A 23434-nucleotide genomic window follows, 5' to 3' on the forward strand; every position below is an offset into this window, starting at 1 on the left:
ATGATCTTGGAATTACATGGTTGTAGGGAATAACTTCACGCCCATGAGGTGTATCGGAATTAAGAGCATGGCACAACTGCTTTGGTGGACTGCAGTCCTCAGAGTCCAGCCATTCCAGGTGTATCAGGTTTGCTTTGCTGCCACAGGTTCTTGGATTCGGTAATTAATTAACTTTTCAGATCTGTCTAGTGGTTAAAAGAATTAGGTTTTAAGGCAGGAGGTCTATGGACCAAGACAGTCTCTCCCTGATGTGGTCACTCCTTATGTCTTGGCACAAAGCCCCATTAGCCTTCGTCAGCATGGCCAGTAGTCCATGATGATGGGGGTCATATTCTAGAACATCAAGTAGCTGCATTCTGGGGTTTCTAGAAGATCATCTGGAAGGTCCTTGGCAGTTGCAGTGTTTAAAAATCACTCATCTGATCTCTGGACAAACCAGAGCTATGGATCTGCTAGGGGCATGTGGGTGGCTTCACTGGGGCGCAGGATCTGGGCTCCATGGAGATAATGGCCCGTTCTGAGACTGGTCTTTTGTTGTAATGCCTGTAGGTTATGTGAGCAAATAGGAAAGAATCTCCTGGGAAGGGGAAGGGAGTACAGTGGGGTCTCTACTTAAGAACGTCCCTACTTAAGAACAATCCAACTTAAGAACAGCTCCATTTGCTAAATTTTGCTTCTACTTGAGAACAGAAATCCAAGATAAGAACAGGAAAAAAAAACCTTTCCTGCTCTTTTTTTAACCTTAGGTCATCTTAGGTTAAAAAAAATTCTCCCCCTAGTGGTAGAGTACGTATTAACCAGCTTTGCATTAGTTCCTATGGGAACTAATGCTTCAATGTACGAACACACCTCTACATAACAAAAAAACAGCCAGAACGGATTAATTGGTTTTCAGTCCATTCCTATGGGAAATTTTGCTTCAACTTAAGAACGTTTCAACTTAAGAACACCATTCCAAAACGGATTAAGTTCTTAAGTAGAGGTTCCACTGTATCATGTTCAATGTTGATTGCATTAAACCTGCCGTTCTGTCAGCTGCTGAATCTATGTTGTTTTCTTAAATTTTTTGATGCTCCATGTATGAAAGGGATCCACCATTCTCTGTGCTGTTTATGCAAGGATAGAATCGCTTGTTTGAAGCATAATTCAGCATTGCGTGATATGTATGGTGTCGCTTTTCCCAAAAGCGAAGATTCTCACATGTCCAGCTTTGAACCTCTCGGGAAGAGGATCAGCCAACAGCCAGGTGAAAACTCTCAAGCCAGCAGGAGGCTGAGCAGGGGAGCGGCACATTGACTTCCCCCTGTGGCTTTAACGGGAGAAAGAGAGAAATTGTGAAGCAGAATGTATTGAATACAGTTCAGATCTTCTGGGTGCTGGAAGGTGATGATCCTGTGCCAGAGCACATTATCTTAGCAAAGCTGCTGCTGGAAGCATCTTCCACGCCTTCTAGTGAGGAGATCTGGTGGCCTCGCCCATTACTGAATGACCATTGGCTACCAGCAGGGATTGGGTGGCAACGGCAGTGGGGGGGGGGGAAGCTATGAGGACTGTGTCAAATTCATGTCCATTTTCCGGATTGTAACCATGCCCCGAAAGTATAGAAGTGCTGGCACAGCTCTGGCCATGATGCCAACATTTTAATGTGATCTGCCTTTGTTGGGAGGAAAAAAAAGAGACAGCCTGGAGAAAGGGATTCATAGGCTATAAGACGGGAGAGGATGAAAAAGCAGAGAGAGCCCCTTCCGTATTGGCTTCGGATGCCCCTGGCTTCTCCTTCAATGCACTCCTGGGCTCCAGGCAAAGCGGCTTTTGGAATGAATGGGTGCAAGGGGGATTTCCACACGAGGCAAGAGCAATTAATTCATGTCTCCCTTTTCATGATGGGCCGGTTCCTACAGCCACCTTCACGGTTCTGCAGTCCTTCCTCTTTGCAGTGCCTTGCTATAAAATCCAGATGGAAAATTATGAGTGTGCGTGCATATGTTTAATACAACAACGTTGGAATCAGATCTCTAGAGTGGGGAATTTCATGATTGTGTGAAGCCCCCACCAAGAAGGTCCTGTTTCCAACTGCCGGTCACTTCCCCTCACAATACGAAGGGAGACAGAGGAGGGTTTTTGAAATTAGACCTTTAGAGGATGAGAAACAGGTGGGCCTTGTGACATGGCTGTTCCAAGATATAATTGGGAATTATAAATCAAGAACATCTCTTGAATTTTCTTTTGCCTGAACTGAAAGCCTGTGTTTTTTTTTTTTTTAAACCAGTGTTTATTCTATGGAGTCAGTACATTTCAACTTCCTGACGCTAACAAAACATTCCAAATTGTCTTCAAGGGTTGGTCTGTGTACATGTTATAGTAGTTAAATCTGGATACAGGCCTGCCCACATTTAATCGTGCCTTGGTATTATCTCCATCCAGGAAGGGCACAGGGACTAAACGGCTGCTGTGTGGATGATTCTGTGCATCTTCCACCCAGTAAGCATGCTTCGTAGCTCTTCCTTTGGTAGGAAATTGAACAACTAATTCACTATGAGCTTTACTGTGTAATCTTCTGTTTCAGGGGTGGGGGGTATTTAGGCGGTATGCTTAAAGCTTCCGAAGAACTCCAGACTTAAGCAAAAGCATGCAGAGTTTGGAACAGGAGCATCTGCATGTTTGAGATGCTCCCTCTTCCTTTCACAAACAGCTTTTGGGACCTCCCCTTCTTGTTCCTTTACTTTACATTACAAAATGTTTGCTGAAATTGCCCTGAAATTCTTAACAATACAAATAAAATAAAATTTTGAGCCTTCTTGGTCCACAGTAGGGAATGTTGTTGCTTTATCTTCAAGACCTGGAGAAATGAGTGAGAAGAACGTGACTCTAACAAGATCTAGATTGGGGCAGGGTGGAATTGTATTTCATCAGATTTATTTGACTTATATGCCACCTTCCTTCATAGGCGTTTAGGCAGTTAACAATCTATAGGCCCCGTTTTTATATTTCTTACCCCTGGTCAGTAGCTGAAGTGTGTTTTTGGTGTCCACAGGTCCATCACGTTGGTACAAAGGCCTTGTATTTTGTTTAATTTTTGCTGTTTTTGAATTTCTGATTCTTGCCCTCTAAGGAAAGGCTATTAAAAGCTCTTCTATTCTCTTTTGTAAGCTCAACGTATGCCTCCCTACTTTTACCTACGGGAAGTCTTTCATTAACCATTCCCTGGTGTGGCAGCCTTTATACTTGGCAGCTTAACAAAATCTATAAATAAGACCATTTCTCTTTTTTTGTATACAGATGTTACAGTGGCCTTCAGCACTTCTGACTTTGAGGTGGAAAGGGGCTTCATGCTGGGGTCTAGAATGGAGGAGACAGGGCACAATATTAAAACTGTCAGCAAAACATATGTAAAAGACAAAAACACTCAAATTCCAATCCATGTTTACAAAATAGGGTGCGACTCAGGAGAAAGTTTCCTTTCCCAGATTGCAATATTTTATTGCAATGTTTTATTTTTTAAATCTGCTATTTTGAAAATAAAATAATATCAAGTTATAACTATAACAAACAGAAGCCCTCAATAGCAGAAGCATCTTGGGAGTCCCTATAGCCTAATAAATCCTAAGAAGCAGCAACAGAACACTGATGGAGAGTTTTTAAAAGAGAATAAATCTAGACACCCGAGAGATCTGAGGTGGGCTTCATGTGATCATTCAAACCCATCAAAGACAGGCGGAGAGCCTTCCATATTAGTGACGCTGTCCCAGCGCTGTTCTCTTTTGTAAAACCCTATTTTTAATTACTCATCACTGTGGGTCACAGAGCATGACCTCTATCTTAAAGCAGAATTTTTTGAGGAGCCACTCCCACAGATAGTGTGGGCCCAGGCTGTGTAATTGCCCAAACCTCATTAAGAGACCTAACCACGAGTGTCTGTCAGAGCTTCATGATGCTCTTGATTCTGATCCATTGCCAGACTTGGAACCCTGCCCTCCTTCTCAAATTTAGAGATGGCTGTTGAGATGTTTTCTGATCCCGCTTCCTTTAATCTGCATTTTTAGGTTCTTTATTTTCAGTTTGTTATTTCCATGCTATGCTCACTGAGCTCATCTGGAAACTAGGCACGGTCAGACCTTGTTAGCAATGGAGCAGGAGATCATGAGAGAGCTCCAGGTAGGGAAAAGAAAGAATTCTGTCCAAATCCTGGGTAGTCATACTGTCCTTCGGTACTGGGCTAGACGGAGCAAGGGAATGGTTCAAATATAATCCTGTTGGCCAGCCATGAAAGTCTAGGTAGATGATCTTGTGACATGTGCATAAACGTTATGAGACTATTTTTCACAGCATCCTGCACCAAGAGACAGTGAGCGTTGTCCTGTTGACCAACATTGGTGACAGATGAAAACTGTAGGCATGAACACATGTTATGGCTGATAAGCTTCCTGCTTCTCTTCCAGGAGCCTGGGCCGGCAAAGATGGCTGTGACCAGCAGCAACATCCCCAGTGCGGAAAAGGTCCCGACCACCAAGTCAACCCTTTGGCAGGAAGAAATGAGAGGCAAAGACCAACCGGATGGAAACGGTGGCCTTAGCCCAGCCCCCAGCCCTGTGCAAGGCCAGGCTCCGTCAGCCTGCTCTCTGAAGGAACTGGCATTGGAAAGCAAAGAAGGTAAAGCTTGACTCGTGGACTCTAGTTGACCTAAGTCCCGCCAGGTTGCAGAAGATCTGAGATCCACAGAGTTTCTGGAGATGGGGTGAATTGGCAGCCCTCGTTTCTGTCCTTAATCCCTCTTGTTTTGGAGGACATCCGCCTCACACAAGGGCACACTCACACAAACACCCACACACACTCCCTATAGAAAAAGGGTGGTACATATATTTCCAGAATCAGCTTTGTTTGTCACTTGAGGTTTTTAAAAAACTTTTTAAATCTTTTAAATTGTTTTTTTACAAAGTCCATCTAGAGCGAATAGTGGACATGCGCTAAAAAAATATGCAACAATTAGTCTCTGAAAACTAGCTCAGACCATGAATTCGTGATCTGCACCAGAACCGATGTGTTTGTAATTTCCCTCCAAGCATTTGTGATGCCCCCGTACCTGCAACCTAATTTAGTTTTTTAGATGTTAGGCAGCTGAGAGTTGGAAGCCTTTGCCAGTCTCACCGAAAATCGCACAGAGACCCCAATCCATCCATATTTGCCTTCTGTCCATTCCTGCTCCCAATAGTGCAGTACAGCCGTTGCCCCAGATTGATAATAAACTGCAGCCTTTCATGACTTGGCAGTGGCTGGTACACTTTTTGAAATGTTCCACGTTGGTTGCCAAGCCCAACCAGTGGGTTCCTGTCTCGGCTCTCTCGTTCGCCACTGTTTGCCTTTTTAATCTCTTCTGATTAGTCTGCAAGCGTCTGTTGCATTGTTCTGTGTGAAACAATAAGAGTTAGGCTTTGGCTTCCTGCTGGGGACGATGCGCTTCCCGCCTCGGATACCTAGCAAGGGAGGACCGGAAGGAGCAAAGTTTTTCTGCTGCTTTATCTGTTTTCTGTCGGGTGGGCTAGCATCGGTGATTGTTTTTCTTTTCGCTCTCTCAAGGGAGACAGCTGCTCCATCATAAGCGTCACACAAAAATTGCCTATTTAGATTAACCAAGGTAGACATTTCTTTTTGATAGGTGTGAAGGGCAGAAAGTAATGTGTTATGTTTGAGATGTCAGGAAAAGATGGCTTATCCTTTCCGGGTGACAGGGAGGCTGCGGAGTTGGGGCAGTTTGCTTTTGCTGAGAGAGCAAGGAAGGCCAAACGGTGCGCTTGCAATGGCTGCCCATTTACCGATAGATGAGATGAGCAGGAGAGAATGGCTACAGCTGCAGCACAAACCTGTTTTCGAAGCTGGTCTCAGTTCCTGTTAAGACAAAGAACGTCGCCAGGGAATCTCTGAAGGCTGCATCTGCTTGGCCAGCTGCAAAAGGTTGACGTCCGTCCCCTTAGCTGGCTCCATTCAAACCTTCACCCTTGCTTTTGCTCTTACCCCCCCCCCCCAGTCAAACCGGTGAGGTGTATTCAATAGGCAGGAGTCACTGGTAGTAGCTTATTAAAAAAATGCAGAAGCCGAGCAAGGAGCTGAATGTTATGAGCTGAATTCAAGAAAGTCCCCGTTGATTCTGGTCTAGTATCAGATCCTTTTGGAGGGATCTCATTGGTGTCATTTGAAAAAAAAAACCTGGTCCCCTTAACCTCAGGAGCGAAACAGAAGGGCTTTGGATGTGTAAACGACATAGCTTTCCACTCAAAATGAATTTTTGGTCCTCTCTCTTTAACGTGCATTAATTTACACATAAGGTCGAAAGCCATCCAGGACCAAAGATGGAAAGTAGAGTAGGCATCATCCGTGCAGAACTCAAAAGAGGAAATCGGTAGAAGATGTTTTCCTAAACCTGGTGCTGTCTTGAACTGCAAGCACCGTGGCACAGGGCCACTACCTTCACTGCCACACGGCTGGCGAAAAAAAGCTGCACTTTCCTTTGAAAACAAGGCGTGCTCAGGGCACACACTCTATTTTAAAGAAAAATCACAGTTCCAGATTGTTTCTGAGAATGCTATTCTTCTTTAAAGTAAGACTTGCATTCCAGGTATACTTTGTTTTTAGAGAAAACGCCCTTCTTGTGCTTTTGCATTCCCCAAATGCGCTGATGTGGTAATAGGGGGGGGAAGGCAAGAGGGTGGGGGCTACTCTGCCCGTGATCCATGGCTTGCTTGCTTGTAGGTTTTAGCTGCTGCTTCTGAAGCCCTTTTCTGTGTTGCCTCTGCCTTCCCAAACCATCCCTGTTAGCTTTTACTTGAGGAACACATTCCCATTAGTCCATGTGGTTACTATAAAAGGTTCCTTCTTTTAATGGCTTTGCCGTCTCTTGGAGCTGCTGTGGTTCTTAGTCCTGCGGCTATTACTGCCTTTTAGCTTTGAATTCTTACATACATCCCTGTTTTTGTTTGTCGTAAGCCACCGCAGAGCACCTCAGGGCACTTCTGTCACCTCTAGCCAGCCTCTTCTTTCTCCTTGCTCCAACAGACGAGAGTGCCATGAATGGGGACCGAAATGACTGTGGACGGAAGACGCGCGTGGAGAGCGGCTACTTCTCCTTGGAGAAGACCAAGCAAGACATAAAGCCCGAAGAGCAGCAGCTGCCGACCCCACCGTCCCCTCCCAGCCCCAGCACCCCCAACAACAGGTACAGTGACCCCAAATCACCCTCCCGGGAGCAGAGCTGCCCCTTTCCTTCCTCAGGTACCCAGCCAGGCAGCCGAATGGTTTACAGCTTCTCTCTCAATTCTCTGGACTCCAAAAGTGGGCCCACCTTCATGCACAAGGACTCCACTGGCGGAGATGGGGCAAGGGGAGTGGAGAGACAAGGCCGTCCCCTTGCCTTTAAAGCCAGCCGGCAGTACGCCACTTTGGCCGACGTCCCCAAGGCCATTAGGATCAGTAACCGGGACGCCTTCCAAGTGGAGAAGAAGCGACTAGAGCGACGGTCCCGGGCCCGTAGCCCTGGAAGAGAAGAGGTGGTTCGGCTCTTCGGCAGTGAAAGGAGGTAAGGAACAGACGGCCCTTTGCGGCTTTTGAACGTCGAGAGGCCCGTTGGCTCTTAGTGGGTGGAGGTGGTCTTTTTCAAGACTCTGTCGTGAATGTTAACTGGCCCTGGAAGACCATTTTTGGAGAGTGGATGGGTAAACCATGAAGGTGGTCCGTCTCTTCTTCTGTTTGGTGAAAGGTGCCGCTATGGAACATCCTTTGCTGCTCTTCAGCAGTCAGATGGTGCTTCATGGTGCCACTAGTCTATTCTAAGAAGGGGCGGAGAGACCTGTAATGGCAAACTAGGCAATACATGTCTGTGTACATCTCCTTGGGTATTCTGAAGCCCTCTACTAGGTGGTCGTTTGGAGGTAGAACAGGTGTAGCACTGCGTTAGTGGTCAGGGTAGTGATGCACCCAAAACCTATAGATAGGGTCTTTCTTAGTGGGTTTTCTGGTATGGTGTGGATTCTGGTATCTGGTATGCTGCCAGGAAAATGCTAACTTTCTCCAAGGAAGAAAAAGTAAGTTTCTAGGCCTCATCGTTAGAAGCAAATTTTGAGTACACACTGCGACGAACACGGGTTCGAAAACACACGTGTAAGCTTGGACAGAGAGCAATCAGGAGTTTGCACATGCTAAAATGAGCTGAAAGAGTCCAATTCAGCCAGCCATGCTACAACACTCCTTCTCGCAGGTCTGCCCACATAAGAACACCCTGGTACTCTCAGATATTATTGTGAAAAGGTCAAGTGGGCTTTGTAGTCCTTAGACTTAACTTGCACCACTGACAGGACTCTAAGTAAGCTAGGCCGAGGCAGCACTCTCAGATGACCCTATGACAAGTGTACTGTTCAGGAAACCAAATGAGTTTTATAATCTTTATTTTATTAAAGAAAAAGCATGTTACTAAATATTCAAAACCAAATTAAACCAAAACAAATAAACTAGCATTGTGCTGTTTAGTTACAAAGATGTAGTGAGGCAAAGAAAACATGAAAAATATAAAAGTATTCAAAAACCCAAAAAGCCATTAAAAAGAATAAAAACAGTTCCAGTCCAGGAAATCATTAGTAAACAAAATAATCCAAGTTGGTTATAACAAGGCTATAGTCCTCAGTGATCCTATAGAATAAAAATCCCTAAACAAAAGTAAAAATCCATTATATGTTCCATAGTCCTTAGAAAAGAAAAATCCAGTAAATATACCATAGTCCTTACAAAATTACAAGAGCATAGTCCATATGGAGTATTCCAAGAAAAGAAGTCCATAAAGAATATTCCATAGAACAGTCCATAGAAAATAGTTCATGCATAGTCCTTAGGTAAAATCCCATAAGTCCAAAAGTAATCCAGCAAAGCATAGAAACCAGTCCATGTAGGTAGGCCACCAAACTCTCCCTCTAGACATCAGGGTAAGTCCCATATGGCTGAAGTACAGGTCACGAAACACTGAAAGGTCGGTCTTGGAAAGACAAAGTCCATAGGTAAAAAGTTCCTTTTTCAAGAGTAACTGGCAAGGGCCTAATGCACCTTCCCACGATGTCATCCAATCAGAGTTCGTTACTAGGCAAACAGTCCTGTTACATCACATGAATTCTTTCTCATACACAGCAGATGTTATTTGGGTTTATGGTGGTTTCTCAAAGAGTCACAACAAATCTATCTAATCACACAGTCCTTTCTCAGGCCTTCAGAATAACATTCTCTCTGCTCGCCTAGAAAACAACTTGTCAGCATAGCACAGATACTATATACAAAGAAACAAAATGGAACCTCTCTGGCTCACTTCATAATTACAAAACCCATATGCCTTTAAAAGATTTTAACTTAAAAACCCATCTCATCACACACACGTTCCCTGAAAAGCCCCAGGTGTGGACCATATTGTAGGGTTCATAGGACGTGGCTTGCAGGTTCCATGCAGCCCTCTTGTTTTTCTCCCCACGTCCCCAACCTGTGTTGGTGGGGAGAGTTTTGCCTACAACACGGTCGAGCTTAAGGAGCTGGGAGAGGTTCTTTGCAAGCCCTGCTCTTCTAGGAAGGGTGGTTCCTGTACAAAAGGAACCTACCCTGATGTCGCACTGCTGATGATCAGCCCAAATGATGCCGGTGGCGTCTGGCCGATTATGTCCTGGAAACATGCAGTCCTGTGCATGTGTTTTGGAGTGACATTCCAGAAGCCTCCCAGATAACAGTTTGAACTCGCTTTTCAAAATCCCTCCATCTCTCTCTTGGCATGATGAGGCCTGTAGACGAAATGACGAGGGGGGGGGGACACAGGACTGGAGGGAGGAAGCTGTCAGGTCTCTTTGCTTTCCCTTGAGTTCTTGCAGACATGTTCACTCTAGCAGACCGCTGTTGAGTGACTGCATTTTTGGGGCCTTCCGATATTCCCTGAAGGACTTGGCATTTGAGGATGGATGGATATAAAGATGAGTCCAGAATAATGCTGGGGGGAAGCCCCCAACAGAGCGTTGAACTTCTGATAATTGACAGGTGTCCCACTCCTCACCCCAGCCACTTCCCCCTTCAGCCTCCGGCTGCCTGCAAAGACAGAAGAGTCTTTCAGGCTTCAAGTAAAGCTTGAAGCGGATTGGGTCCCACAGGGTATTTATTTTTAAAAGTTGGTGGAAAAGTACATATTGCCAATCTTTGAGGCTTCCAGGAGTGGCAATTTTCACACTGAAGGTGCTGCAGAAACCCCTCCTCAAGCCCATGTGCTCAAAAACCTCAAAATTCAAACTAAAAGCATGTATTCGGACACTTTTGTTTCTTTTGGTTTGAAAAATAACAACCACACTCAGCCATTTCCAGGCTTGGTGCATCCCCGGAGTTCATGCGTTGTTCAGTAATGGTTGCAAAGCATAAAGCTAACATTATTCTTTGGATGTAATCCAGTCCTGAACTGTTTTATATAAAGTAAACGGGGGGCTTTTTGTCAGGATTAAAATTTGCTACAATTGGCGAGTATTAAATTACATTTCCAAATACCCTAACTTGATTGGTTTCTAGTCATAGTCTACCAAAAATTTTGAGCAGCAACTGAAGCGGGGTGGGGGCATGAATACTGAGAGATTGTTAGCATAGTGTCTTGTTAGGAGCAGTGTGCTGTACAGGCAAAGTCTAGCCTCAAGTATTTAAAAATCCTGCCTGGTTATCCAACCACAGTCTTTATCTCCTGAATTATCATCAGCTTCTGTTCATGTACCATTTATATTTTTGTCACCATGAGACCTAGAAACTTGTTCTGAAAGATGATGAAACCTGCCTTCTTTAGGATAACCAGCTCGTTGCCATATGCTGTTTTCCGCACATGTTCTGGAAATTCCACTCACCTAAATAGCTTCTTGTGTTTCTCCAGAGTTATGTATATAGAGGGCGCTTCAGAAAAGCATCCAGAAGTTTGTATGTAGCTTAAAAGACCTGGCAGATAGCATTCTCATAATCTCTCCAGAGGTTTAATAATTAAAAGTTTGACACCTGCTCTTTTTCTAACCTGGATTTATATTTTATTTATATTTATTTATTTATTGGATTTATATACCGCCCATCTAGAACAGGTCTACTCTGGGCGGTTTGCATATAATATAAAAATAAACTAAGATAAAATCCAGATTAATCCAAGATGGGAAAGGAAAAAAGAAAGGGGGGGGGAAGAGGAGGAAGGAAAGAAAATGGGAGAAAGGCTTGGTAATGGCTGTAGGGAAGGCCTACCTGTATAGCCATGTCTTCAAGTTAGTCTTGAAGGCCCTCAGCGAGGGAGCCAGGCGGATCTCAGCAGGTAAGTTGTTCCAAAGCTGAGGGGCCACTGCCGAGAAGGGATTACTGCTTGCAGAGGACAGAGAAAACAAAATAATCTCTCTCCTGTCTTCCTCTTAGCTAGAGAACCGTTTAGTTTCCAGATGTGGAGAACAGGGTTACATGTTGCACATGCCATGAGAAACAGCACCTGCATACTCAGATACTGTCACAAGATTTGAGGATATGGCTTTTTTAAATCATAGATTTAACGTTCCCCGGTAGCACCATCCAGTGATTTGGAGAAGCCTGTTAACAGTTGATTGGAAGTTCCAGAGTGGGAAGAGGAAATGTAGAGAGTAGATCTAGGAAGGCAGGGATGGCGGTTCCTTACTGTAGTACTTAGCAGGAAATAAGTCATGGTGCAGTGCATGGCAGTGAAGTCCCATCCTGGACATATGAAGGTCCTTTCCAATTAGGTGCCACCTGCCTCACTTCTCAAGCTGATAAGCCACAATGGAATTAATGAAAGGAAAAGTTTCCCCATTGTTCATTTGTCTCTTGGCATCCCATAGTCACAGCTAGGCAGAGGGTCTACAAAGCTAATCAGGGTCAACAACTACTGATCCGATCTGTACTCCCACTATTATCTCACATCCTGGTGGGTTAGCAGAGAAGAGTTCTCCAAGCCTAACCAGCTCTTTGCACCAAAGAATTAACATTTCCCCAGCCTTCCTGCAACTCCTCGCCTCCTTGCTTGGCTTTTGGCTGCTTTTTTCCCTTATTTCTTGGCTTAGCTGGCTGTTTTTATTAACACTTTCCTCCCACCTGTGATTCTGGTGTCATTCTTTAAGCTGAACAAGCCCGTCACAAGCGTCTGGTATCTGTGTTTGCACCTGGGCAAGTCCGTTCCTCCTTGTAACCCCTCCTCCACCTCTGGTCTTGAGGCCTGATCGCCGGTTTGTGCATGGGAGCCCACGTCCTTCATGGGTCCACCTCCCTCCCACCTATGCTCCTGCTCTCCCAAGCAGCAAACCAAAATTGCCCCTATAATCCAACTAACATTCTGCCTCACTTTATCCCTTTGCCTTCACTCTAAGAGTTCTTTCGTCAAGTTTCAAGGTTTGTGTAGGGTCAGGAGATAATTCCAGGACAAGACAGCACAAAATGGTTGCCAAAAACACCAGTTTGCAAGCTTTATTTTTGACCTTCTCCCAGAAGCGCTTTCAGATGTTTATCTGGGGTTCCTTGCGAAGGGCATGATTAAGGGCAAACACGTGTCTTTAAAAGATGGTGTACTAGCTAGTGCCACATTTCCTTTGGTTCGGTTACATCCGGTGGCATTGAGAGGCAAATGCTTTTATGAGAGCTACGTACAGTGATGCCCAGGAGGCCTGCCCAGTCCCCTCTGGGAGTCAGGAATACCTCCTGCATCATGCCCCTTGATCATTTTCAACAAGGCTTTCTGTCTCCCAGCTGGTACCCTAGTGATAAAGGATTCCCTAAAATAAACTGTAATGGGCCCAGTGACCTCACCTGTAGATGATGGGAGAAGCATGAATCCTTGGCTTCTGATATTTCAAGGCAAGGAGGTGGACAAAGCATGGCCTCTAGATAGTTGCTACTGGACCCCAATTCCCACGATATGTGTTCAGCCGAGCAAGTAATGAGAAATGCTAAGGAACTGCAGTCCAGCTACCTCTGGAGGGCTGAAGGTGTCCCAGGCCCACCTTAGGGTTTCTGGTCTGCTTGTCTCCAAACGTCTGCCTGTATGGTCACAAAGGCCCGCTTTTAAAAAGTGTAATAATGTGACTGAGATCCACATCCTGTGATAATTTTGAGAATCACTGCTTGGGTAGAAAAAGGCAGGTACATAGACCTTCTTTCAAAAAGGATGGGTCAAATATTCCACACAAATTAAAAACATGTTGTTGTCCTAATTTTGTTGTTAGCCACCTATGGGGCGGGGTATAGAAGTGGAAACAATTATAGCATTAGATTTCAGTTAGAAATTGCAGAGCAGTCCTCATACACCTATATCTACTTTCGCCAGTTTCAGACTGGTTTAAATTGCTAGGATCTCCTTAAGAGTGCTTGGGGGATGGTAATTCTGTGATTCCCCTGGGGATTCTGTTTAATATCCTGTGATGAGGATTTGTAGGAGGCTTCAGAGGAACTCGTGTTCCTCGAACTAGTTTGAAAACAAACAAGTGTAAATTTGTAGTGTAGACGTGTCCCCGAAATTAGGCAATGGGTATATTTTCTGTTGGAGAGGTACAGTTGATGAATGTGAACTACGGCTTAACTGTCCTCCCTTACATTGAGCACAGTGACTACTTTAAGCTTTAAAGCCCTTGTCCGTAGAAGTTACAGGGATCCCTTCATGGAAGGGAGCCTAGCTTAGGGATGGGCTTAGGTAGATTTCAGAGGCTTCTGGCTTCGCCTTCCCATCCACCCCAGCCAGCATGACCAGTGGTTAAGGATTATGGGAGTTGAGGTCCCAACACATTTGGAGAACGGCTTGACTTTGACCCGGTCTCCTACATTTTGGCAATCCTTTTGCGTCCTGAGCTCCTCCTGCTGGCCATCAAGAGAGGTTCTCTATAGCCAGCATACTTTCTGCTCAGCAGGACCATCTGTGGAGAAGCGTTGATGGTTCACTTTAAGGTAAAAGCAGATAAGCTGGCAAACTGAACAACAGTGTATAGAACTGTTATTTGGTGATATTTTTGTACCACCTATCAATCATGCCCTTTAGATTAATAAAATTATAACTTTAATTCAGTATATATAACCCAGGGACAAACGCCCATGTATACAAATATCTCAGTATGACCTCCACTCAAATGCCAGACACAAATTCCTAGAAATACTTGTCCCAAAGACATTTTTAAAAGAGTGTTGGGGTGGGGCAGAATACATAATTCCCAGTTTGGCAGGATTTGATTAAAACCACATCTTCTTCAGGTTAAGAGGCCATCCATCACCGTGATTAAGTGCCAGCTTTCCACATAAAGAGATCTTGGGTTAAGTCCCTGAATCCTCCAGTCACTTCCCCCCCCCCCCACAAAGATATTTAGCAGCAGGCTTTTGCAGTTAGGCAAGGGATGTTGAGCCATGGCTGATTGAGGCTTGAGTGAGGGCAGGATTTACATCTCAGAAGCTGGCAAAACTGCCTTTTCAGCCACAGCTGTTCTCTTGGAAGCCTCTTGGATGAGATCAGATCTGCACGGGGTTTGATCTGTTTGTGACTGCAGGTGCTAGATCAACAGGCCTGATGTTTAAGAGCAGCAGCGCTGCCCCATGTTCTAGATTCCTCCTTTAAAATATAGCATCCTCCACTGGGAGGGCTGAACCTTAATTTTTACTGAAGCCCCAGATCAAGAACACCTTGTAGAAGCCATCTTTCTGAAAAATGTCTACTCTAATTTTCAAGCCTTTATAGGCATTTGAAAAGTGTATGGGCAAAAATAAGCTGAAAATTGGAAAGCCAGCAAAAGTGCCGATGCGGATTCAGTTTTAGCTGAGACAGTTTTAGCATCCTTCAAATAGCTCTTCCCTGCAGCCAGCAGAATCGGAACCAGCTTTGCAGGACCAAAGGAAGTTGGAGAATTACATTTGTTCACTGAGCATGGCTTTGTTTGACCCAAGATTTAGGCCTGTCAGGCACAGAACTATATGTAGCCTCTTGCAGCCTTTGCTGACGGAGGCTGAAGCAAGATCACCACCATTTTCTTTCCATTTTAGATGAACAAACCTCTCCGTGCCACTGTGGGCCTTTTGATAAGAGTTCCACTGCCATCATGTTTTCCTTTCCTAGAGTGGTTTTTCCCAAGAGTATATCCCCTTCTACCTCCCACTGGCTATCTCTGATTCCCCCTTTTCCTGCTGAGTAACCCATTAACCCAATGAAACTTAGTCAAAAGCCAATCATTTTTAACACCAGCTTTCCTTGGCACCCCTTAAATTCCTTTTTGTGCAGAAACTGCCCTAATACCGAAGCATGGGCAGCAACCCTAAACTAACGTGCATGGAAGACCCTCCTCTCGCTCTCCTTTTCTTCCCCTCCCCTGACCATACTAGAGAGCAGGGTGCTGCCTCTGAAGATGTTAAGGAGCTCTGCTTCTTTTCCACCTCAGCGGCCCTTCCGTTGCCTGGATTTAGCTCCAATTTGGACGGGCATGGCCTCAGTTTTGTAGGGGAGCAGGAGAGGGAGGTCTTGTGTGCTTTACCACATGGCCACTCCCAAAGCTGTGGCATAGGGTGATGTTTGGAGGAGGGGAAGGGGTGTGGGTGAAACAGATCTGGGAGCCTTCCACATTTCCACGGAAAAATCCACAATCCACAGCACCACGGGTCCAATGGACATCTGAATACCACCCTCCTCCCAAGTCAGCTTCTGGGGTTCTGAGTTTTCCAAATCATTGCATGTCTTTCTGGCAAGCTTCCACGGGGGCCACGTGGGGCAACCTCAGGCTTGGTGTGGTCCCACGGCACTTGCACCCCCCCCGCAGAACAAACCGCTCAGCGTAACCCATAGCACTCTTTCTCGGTGATCAGAGTAACCATGCACAGTGGGGATGTGATTCTAGAAGTTTGCAATGACTACATTTTATTTTACTGGTGATTTGTGGGGTCTTTTTGTTTTGTTTTAGAAATCTTGGAATGATTTTTATTTGTGGGTTGGGGAGGGGCAAATATAATTTTTCTGTTCATTCATATTCCAGCTTTCTTTTCTTCCAGGTCTTGTTGCTCTTCGCCTTCTCCTGCTGTGTGACGTGTCCACCTTTATACTCCGCCTGCTTCGCTACCATCTCATATCAATATATATATATAGACATATATATTTAAAACTGAACTGTGGACAACTCAGTGGTGCACTTCCCCTCCACGAGAAATCAGTTTGCCTTTTTGTCCCTCCCCGCCCCCTTATAGAGAAACATCATTTTCCTGTCATTAATTTGGGAATGGGTCTGCCTTGCCTTTGTCCCCGAAACAAAGGAAGAAAAAATGTTATTAAAAATTCTGTGGCTGTGTCGCTTTAAAATTATTGCCGAGATTCAAACACAAATTGCTTGGCTTATGAAGAAAAGGGTAGTTTGGGGGTCCCTCGGTTTCTTCTTTTTTGGTGCATACACCAGGTACTGGGGCTGTCTATTCTACCGGCATCTTGGTGTGGGTTCGCTGGGATTGCTCTTCCTCTCTGCATGTGGCATGCCGTAGTTCAGTCTGGAGCGATGCTGTGGTGGTGAAGCTCCTGTCTTGATACTGGAAGGGTGGATTTTGCGGTTGTCCAGTCCTTTCCTGCCCAATAGTGCTTTGCTTGCTAGACATTATGAACATTCTTCAAATCCGACTTCATTAAACAAACACAAATTCATACATACACTATGGCAAATTATGTTGCACGGGGGGGATCAACATTTTGTCTCAATGGCAGTTTCAACACAATAGCTAGATCCGTTTTAAGCTTCCGTTTTTGACTACTGATGGCTTTAATTGTCAGTCATTGAGCCTGATCCTATGAGTGTTTTCTCGAAGGCTTTCACAGCCAGGATCTGATGGTTCTTGTGGATTTTTCGGGTTCATTGGTCGTGTTCTGAAGGTTGTTCTTCCTAACGTTTTGCCAGTCTCTGTGGCCCGCATCTTCAGAGGACAGGAGTCAGAACCCAGAGCACAGATGCCAGCCACAGAGACTGGCGAAATGTTAGGAAGAAAAACCTCCAGAACACCGGCAAAGAGCCCAAAAAACCCACAACAAGTATGAGTGCTTGCTTGGAAGTAAGTCTCTCTGAATTTGGAAAAATTACTTTCTAGCAAGTATGCTTAGGATTGCTGCCTTAGCTCGCTTGTCTTTTTAAAATAATGTTTTTTAATCATCTTAAAAGCGGTGTTGTCATTTCATTGCCTATATTATTTTCCCACTCTTAAAAATGCTGCCCTCGCAGTCTTGCCCATCTGAATTTGCTGGGAAGAGTCCCAACGCTGCCTTTGTGTAGCTTGTCAGCTGTGGATTCCATTCAGCTTTTTAAAACCATGTGCCTTCAGAGCGCTGGCTTTGCATGCCGAAGGTCCCAAGTTCAGCCCCTGGCACGTCTCTTTGAGAGACCTCAAGGAGGTGGAGGATGGAGAGGGAGAATGAGCGGGATTGTGTTCTGACTTGGCTCAAGGCAGCGTCATATTTATATGCAGAGCACAGAGCACCAGATCTTTCAAACACCCACAACTCTAAGCATCTTTATGCTTGCATTAGAAATGGCTCTCCCCAACTTTTTGTATCCAGAAATAATAGCTGGATCTCAAAAGAAACTTGGATCCAATTACTTCCCTTCTCATTGAATGGGGGAGGGGGTGCTGGTGACCAACTTATTTCCCATGGGGCATCACAAAACTATCACAAAGCCACAGTTCATCTTAATTCTCTTGTACAATCAAGGGGCTTGATGGAACCTGCAGGTCTTCCAACTTACTCCTCAAGGGAGGATCTTTCAGACAATTTATAGGGTGTGTGGTTCTACCCTCTGCCAAGTAAACAGATACCCTCCTCTCTGTAGTGACCCAGCTGTAAAGTTTGCAGATTGTTTGCAAATCTTCAGGCCCCATCCTTGATACACTGCATATGTCTTTGTAAAGCCTTCCTTGTAGTTGTAAGCAGAAAGGTGCAGTTATTGAAATTGGCCAATAAAGATTAATAAGTATTGTTGTGTATTAAAATTTAAATGAAACTATAGCAGGATTGTCCATTCCAGTGTGTTATGGACCACCAAGTCCAATTTAGAGTGAGCCCAGTAGGTTGTTCAATGTATGGAAGAAGTTCAGAGTGTAGCTCATCAGTAGTACCCCTTCCAGTGAGTTTTCATGGCTGAGGAGGGATTTGACCCAGGTCTCCTGAGCACTAATCCATCACTCTATCCAACACATTACATTGGTTTTCCATATCAATGCACTACTAGGAAACATTCAGAATTCTAGCTCAGAACAGGATCAGGAATAAAGTGCTCAATGCCCCCTGACTGCATCCCATTGTCTAGGAAGGACTTAACTGTGTGATCTTATTTATGCACCGGACTGAAAGAGATTACAGAAATTGCCAGCACTTTTGCATCTTAAATACCAACCTACACTTGCTTGGCTGTGAGAATGATAGGGTTCAGACCACAGAAAAGCCAAGTTAGGAGGTGTCTTGCCCTGATGGTTCTAGGTAGACCACTCAACCTGCACAGCTGTGCTAAAATACTTTCTGAATACAGTACTTTCAAGCCGGATATGTCAAGTTAGCTACTTTCTCCTCCCTGAGCAGTGAAAACTGTTTTAGAAACCACAAGGCAGCTTCCCAAAACAAGCAACCCTATGTTGCATTATGTGTGTTCAGTTTGCTTTGTGTTCAGGGTCCACTGAAGTTGACCTGCCATCAGCCACCAGAGCTTTAGAGTCAGGGCAGGAAAATTAACCATGTGATGAATTCAGGTCAAATAAATATACTTTGGATTTTCCGATAGGTACTGCTTTGATACTTGGCTCTTCTTTCTGACAGCAGACCTGTATTATTGTGGAGCTGGGTTGTAATTATGCAATGGATCCTTTTTTTCTGTCTTTTCCCCCCTTATCTTCTTGCCATCCCCCAGTCAAATAGGTATGATAGGACAGTTGTTCTTAACCTTGGGTTACTCAGGTGTTTTTGAACTGCAAGTCCCAGAAACCCCAGCCAGCACAGCTGGTGGTGAAGGCTTCTGGGAGTTGCAGTCCAAAAACACCTGAGTAACCCAAGGTTAAGAACCACTGTGATAGGACAATTAGAAACCAAAAGGAGTTTGCCCTAGAAGCACCTTGAGCATGCTCATTGAGTAGGGCTGGAGGAATGGAATATTGTAACAGATTAAGGATGGTATCTTCTTCCCTGTGCTAAATGACCCAGGTTCCCCCTCTTGTCTGTCTTTCAGGAGATCCCAGGTAATTGAAAAATTTGAGGCATTAGATATAGAAAATGCAGAGCATATGGAAACCAATGCCTCATCTGGCTCCACTCTGTCCAGTGAGACTCGACAAGGCAGAAGCGAGAAAAGGGTTTTCCCCAGGAAACGGGTAAGACTAAAGGCTAAATGGCCTTTCACCCCTTCTTCTCAGAAGTATTTCTTTCACGGGTGTAGGTAAGCCACACAAGGGGTATCTGAATATAGTTAACATGTGTGCTCCCACTGTATTCTGTGGGATCCCAAAAGGGTCCTCACAGTTCTTCACCACAGCAGTTATTAGCAGAGAGCAGCATGTTCTGCAGAGTATTTCCCTTAGCATATACTGTAGATGTTTGAGTGTATCCATAGTCCTGTACTTCCATGACTATTTTTCATCTAATCCATAGATAAGGACCACAGGGCCTCTGATCAGCTGTTCTCCTGCAGCTTCCATTTGCTGTAAGGATCAATAGAACCAATGGTCAGAGATCAGGATAGTTTTAGAACAGAGGGAGAACCACACATTCAGAATCCCAGTCTACGTTTGAGATTGCAGCTCTATACCTTTTTTTTAAAACAAAGTCCCATCAAACAAAGGGGGACTGAATTTCAAACTCTCACAGATACACATGATAAGACTGCAGCCTGATCACCTATGGTGAGTAGAAATAGCCTCCAAGTGACTAAGAAAGATAATCTTACAAATTGCTACCATAGAATGATGATTATTGAATACTTATAGCCAGATTCCAATGAAAATAGCAAAGAAACTTCCAAGAAGGCTTAAAAATGCAATAAAATAGTGAGATGGGTATAATAAGAGACAAGGATTAATTTTGTGCTTTAAAAAGCTATCTAGAAAATGTCTCTGTTGCCAAGAGAATAGCATGTCTTTGTTTAGGTGGTGTTGTTAGGCACTGATGCACTGTTGGAGCCCTCTAAGTGTTGATTTAGAAGCAGACTTACAGTTATTAAATGATTTTTTGTGCAGGACTTTGCTACTGAAACCGCAACTGGCTCCATTCTGGACGTGTCGGCTTCTCCCTTGTCCCCACACCGTAGGGCCAAATCACTGGACAGAAGGTCAACAGAATCTTCCATGACCGTAAGTCCAAAGAGTCCAATGATTCTGTGCTAAGGAGAGAAACTGGCATGGTGCCCCAAGGATGAATGGGGACCTCTCCATTGCACCTGTTCTGTAGAAAGCTGCACTTAGGTGCATTGAGGCAGATGCTTCATGAGACAAAATCTGAAATGTGTTATAATGTTAGTATACTAATTGCTCTTTTCAAAAACCTGGTTGGGATTTTGAGCCAAATGGTATAGTGGACATAACGACTGGATAAGGATCTCATAATCTGCAGTGCAAGTAGAAATGATTTGTTTTGCAGGCGTGTCTATTCTGCTCTGCCAGGTGCCTTATCAGCTTCTGTTTCTCATGGGTTGGAATTCCGTGGTTTGGCATCTTTGGGTGTGGCAGCTTTGCCTCTTAGGGGCTGGGACATGCTTACTAGATACAGTAAGAAAAGATCCAGGGTTCAGAGGTAAACGTGTTTCGTGTGATCGGTTCCAGCTCCACACCCTGGTAACTCCCCTTAAAAGGATCACAGGGGCAGAGCTGGAAAACACCTTAGCAAACTGCTATCTGTGCGAGGAGATTATGTCTCAGCCACAGCTTTCCTAACTTTGCTGCCCAGGATCCTTTATTTTAATGAAAGGTATTGGTGATGAAATCTGGGACTCTCTCTCTCTCTCTCTCTAAAGCATGTGGACTCTACCCTTGATCCAAAGTCTTTCCTTTTGGCCTTCTTGGATGTTTCTTATTTGTGCCATTCTTAGCAGGTGCTTATGGAAACCAGTTGATCTACTCCTTACTGAACAATCTTCTCTCCCCAATTCATATGCAAAACCAACTCAATTTCCACCGTAACTGGCACACTCTGCTACAAGTTCTGGTTAATACTGTTATCCTCACTTTTGCTCCAAGTCCACTCTTCAAGAACTTCCAGATAGGAATCTAGTTTGGTTTCAGTGGGGAACTTTTAACCGGCACCTGTTTCACTTTCTTAAGATGATGTATGGGGTAGACTGCTTTGGGGTGGCCATTCACTGGTCTTGTCTTTCCCGTCTCTACCTCAAGACGCTCCTGAAGACTGGGTTGGCATTATCAGAATGGAACATTTATCAGCAGGCAAGTGTTTATGTGCCTTTTTCAAAGGATGAGAGAGGTGGCATTTTTGACACAATGCCTGTGCTTCACAAGGAAATGCAGCACTGCAAGGGATGGGTGAGAGGGATGAACAGCTTGTCTTCCACGCTCTTCGCTATCCTTCATCTTGTCTGTATGCCATTCCACAGAGGTAGTTCTGACAAGGGACTCTTGAGAACTCAGCCTTGTCTGGGAAGCCAGTTTTAGTAACTGTATTGTGTTGGATGCAACAAGTAAAAGAAAAGAGGTGACCACTCAGTATGTATTTTGCATACAGAGTGCTCCAGTTCCAACCCCTGCATTGTCCTAGTAGGCGTAGGACAGAGTTCCTAAATCCTGGAGAATTAGTGCAGACAGTAAACACAGAGCTAAATGAACCCATAATCTTACTATAAACTAAATCCTCCTTGTTCAGAAGAAGTTAAAGACTACGCATTACCTTGCTACAAAAGGATCATTCTTGATGTTTTCAATCGGCCAGTATGGCGTTCCTTTCACAAGGACGCCATATTCTCCTTCTTCCAAAATATCTAATCTAAGGAATATGTGGTAAGGAGAAGATGGGTGACAACGGAAGAGAACATCTTGAGTGGTTTTTCACATCTGGGTCTGTATTGCCTAGAAACAATAAAGCTTGCTGCTTATATACCGCCCCATAGTGCTTCAAGCACTCTCTGGGCGGTTTACAAGTCAATTATGCAGGCTACACATTAGACGTAATACAGTTAAGGACTAGGTTACACAAGCATGTTTGTCACTAAAAGTCTCATCCCTTGATCACTGGACGCACAATTTGAATGTATGAATGTGCTCACAGAAAAGCATTGTGTTCATGTGATGGTACCTGGACTTGTCCTCACCGGTGTTTAGTCTGTTATGCTATAGTTTATTTCTCCAACTCATCCCTTGATGTTACACACTCATCATCAGGTGATACAGATTTGTCTCCATGAATCCAAACGCATGTGGAATCTGTAATCCATTGATGCAAATACAGTAGGTGGAAGGAAAATCCAAAACACCTTAAGGTGTGCATTGTCTCATGTGAATTTTTGTGATCCTTTTATCATGCCAGATATGATTCACATTTGGAAGGAAGGCGTTGTTGCTTGGGATCCTTTCCTTGTTGTGTGAAGAGCTTGTGTGTGGCAGGGCAGGGGGGGAACCAGCAGGCTTCTCTGTTGGCCATCACACTACTGAAGCTGCAGGGGGCGCACCAGAGCTTACTTTCCGGCTGGGTGCCTAAAATCCATAGGCGGCTTTTCTTACACAAGGATTGCCTCTTCACATCCGGTGGGTCTATCCCTGTATGATCATGTTACTGCACCTCCCGGAGGGGAAGTTTTCTATTTCTGTGGCTGTATATTTTTCCCAGATGACATTCTGGGAATAGCTTTCAAGGACCACTTGTGTCTGCAGATATTATTATTATTTTTTAAAAAGGAGGTTGTATTTAGGAAAGGAAGTCTCCCCTGCCAACCCCTTGCTACTGTGCTGTTCAGGCTGGAGCTGCTTTGGCTTAGATTTGCCCCCCTGCACTTTGTTCCTCTGGCTAGCCCTTGCTGGAGGCTTTCAGAAAAATAAATCCTGGCATGGAAGATTTCATGGCAGCAAATTGGGATGTCCTGTGTGATGGTAGGATGGATATTTTCAAGCTACAAAAGGTACAGAAAAGAGTGGACAAAATGGCCAAAGGACTGAAGCATCTTCTTTATGATGAAAGGCTGAAGTGTTCATGTGGGGTGAGATGGATGCAGGGTTAACTTAGAGGATGTGATGACTAAATGGGGGAAACAGCAGAGGTCTTAAAACTGTGTAGCATGAAGAAAATGGACATTTTTTTCCTTCCCAGTTCCTTAACAGATCGGTCTAGAAACTGGAGACACTAGGTGTGACTGATTAGAAGGATGGAGACAGATACCTTGCAGTTTTTATGAAAATAGGAGGCCTATGTTAAAGTGGTGTCCATTGGCTTAGATTGTTG

The 23434-nt window shown here is 44.5% G+C and overlaps 1 protein-coding gene across 10 annotated transcripts in view; it reads left to right on the forward strand.

Annotated features, from left to right (window-relative positions):
* MPRIP (myosin phosphatase Rho interacting protein) overlaps positions 1 to 23434 on the forward strand; it is a 109088-nt gene that overhangs the window by 51276 nt on the left and 34378 nt on the right. For 6 of the 10 annotated variants that reach the window (XM_078381284.1, XM_078381283.1, XM_078381288.1 and 3 more), the window contains exons 6-9: positions 4440 to 4650; positions 7048 to 7567; positions 19230 to 19371; positions 20233 to 20346. In XM_078381284.1, coding sequence (XP_078237410.1) covers positions 4440 to 4650; positions 7048 to 7567; positions 19230 to 19371; positions 20233 to 20346 — 987 coding nt within the window. The remainder of the gene's footprint in view (positions 1 to 4439; positions 4651 to 7047; positions 7568 to 19229; positions 19372 to 20232; positions 20347 to 23434) is intronic. The other 4 variants (XM_072982585.2, XM_078381285.1, XM_072982588.2 and 1 more) reach the window with 1 other exon arrangement.

This window comes from Pogona vitticeps, chromosome 13 (genome assembly GCF_051106095.1).
Source record: "Pogona vitticeps strain Pit_001003342236 chromosome 13, PviZW2.1, whole genome shotgun sequence".
NCBI classification, from domain to species: domain Eukaryota; kingdom Metazoa; phylum Chordata; class Lepidosauria; order Squamata; family Agamidae; genus Pogona; species Pogona vitticeps.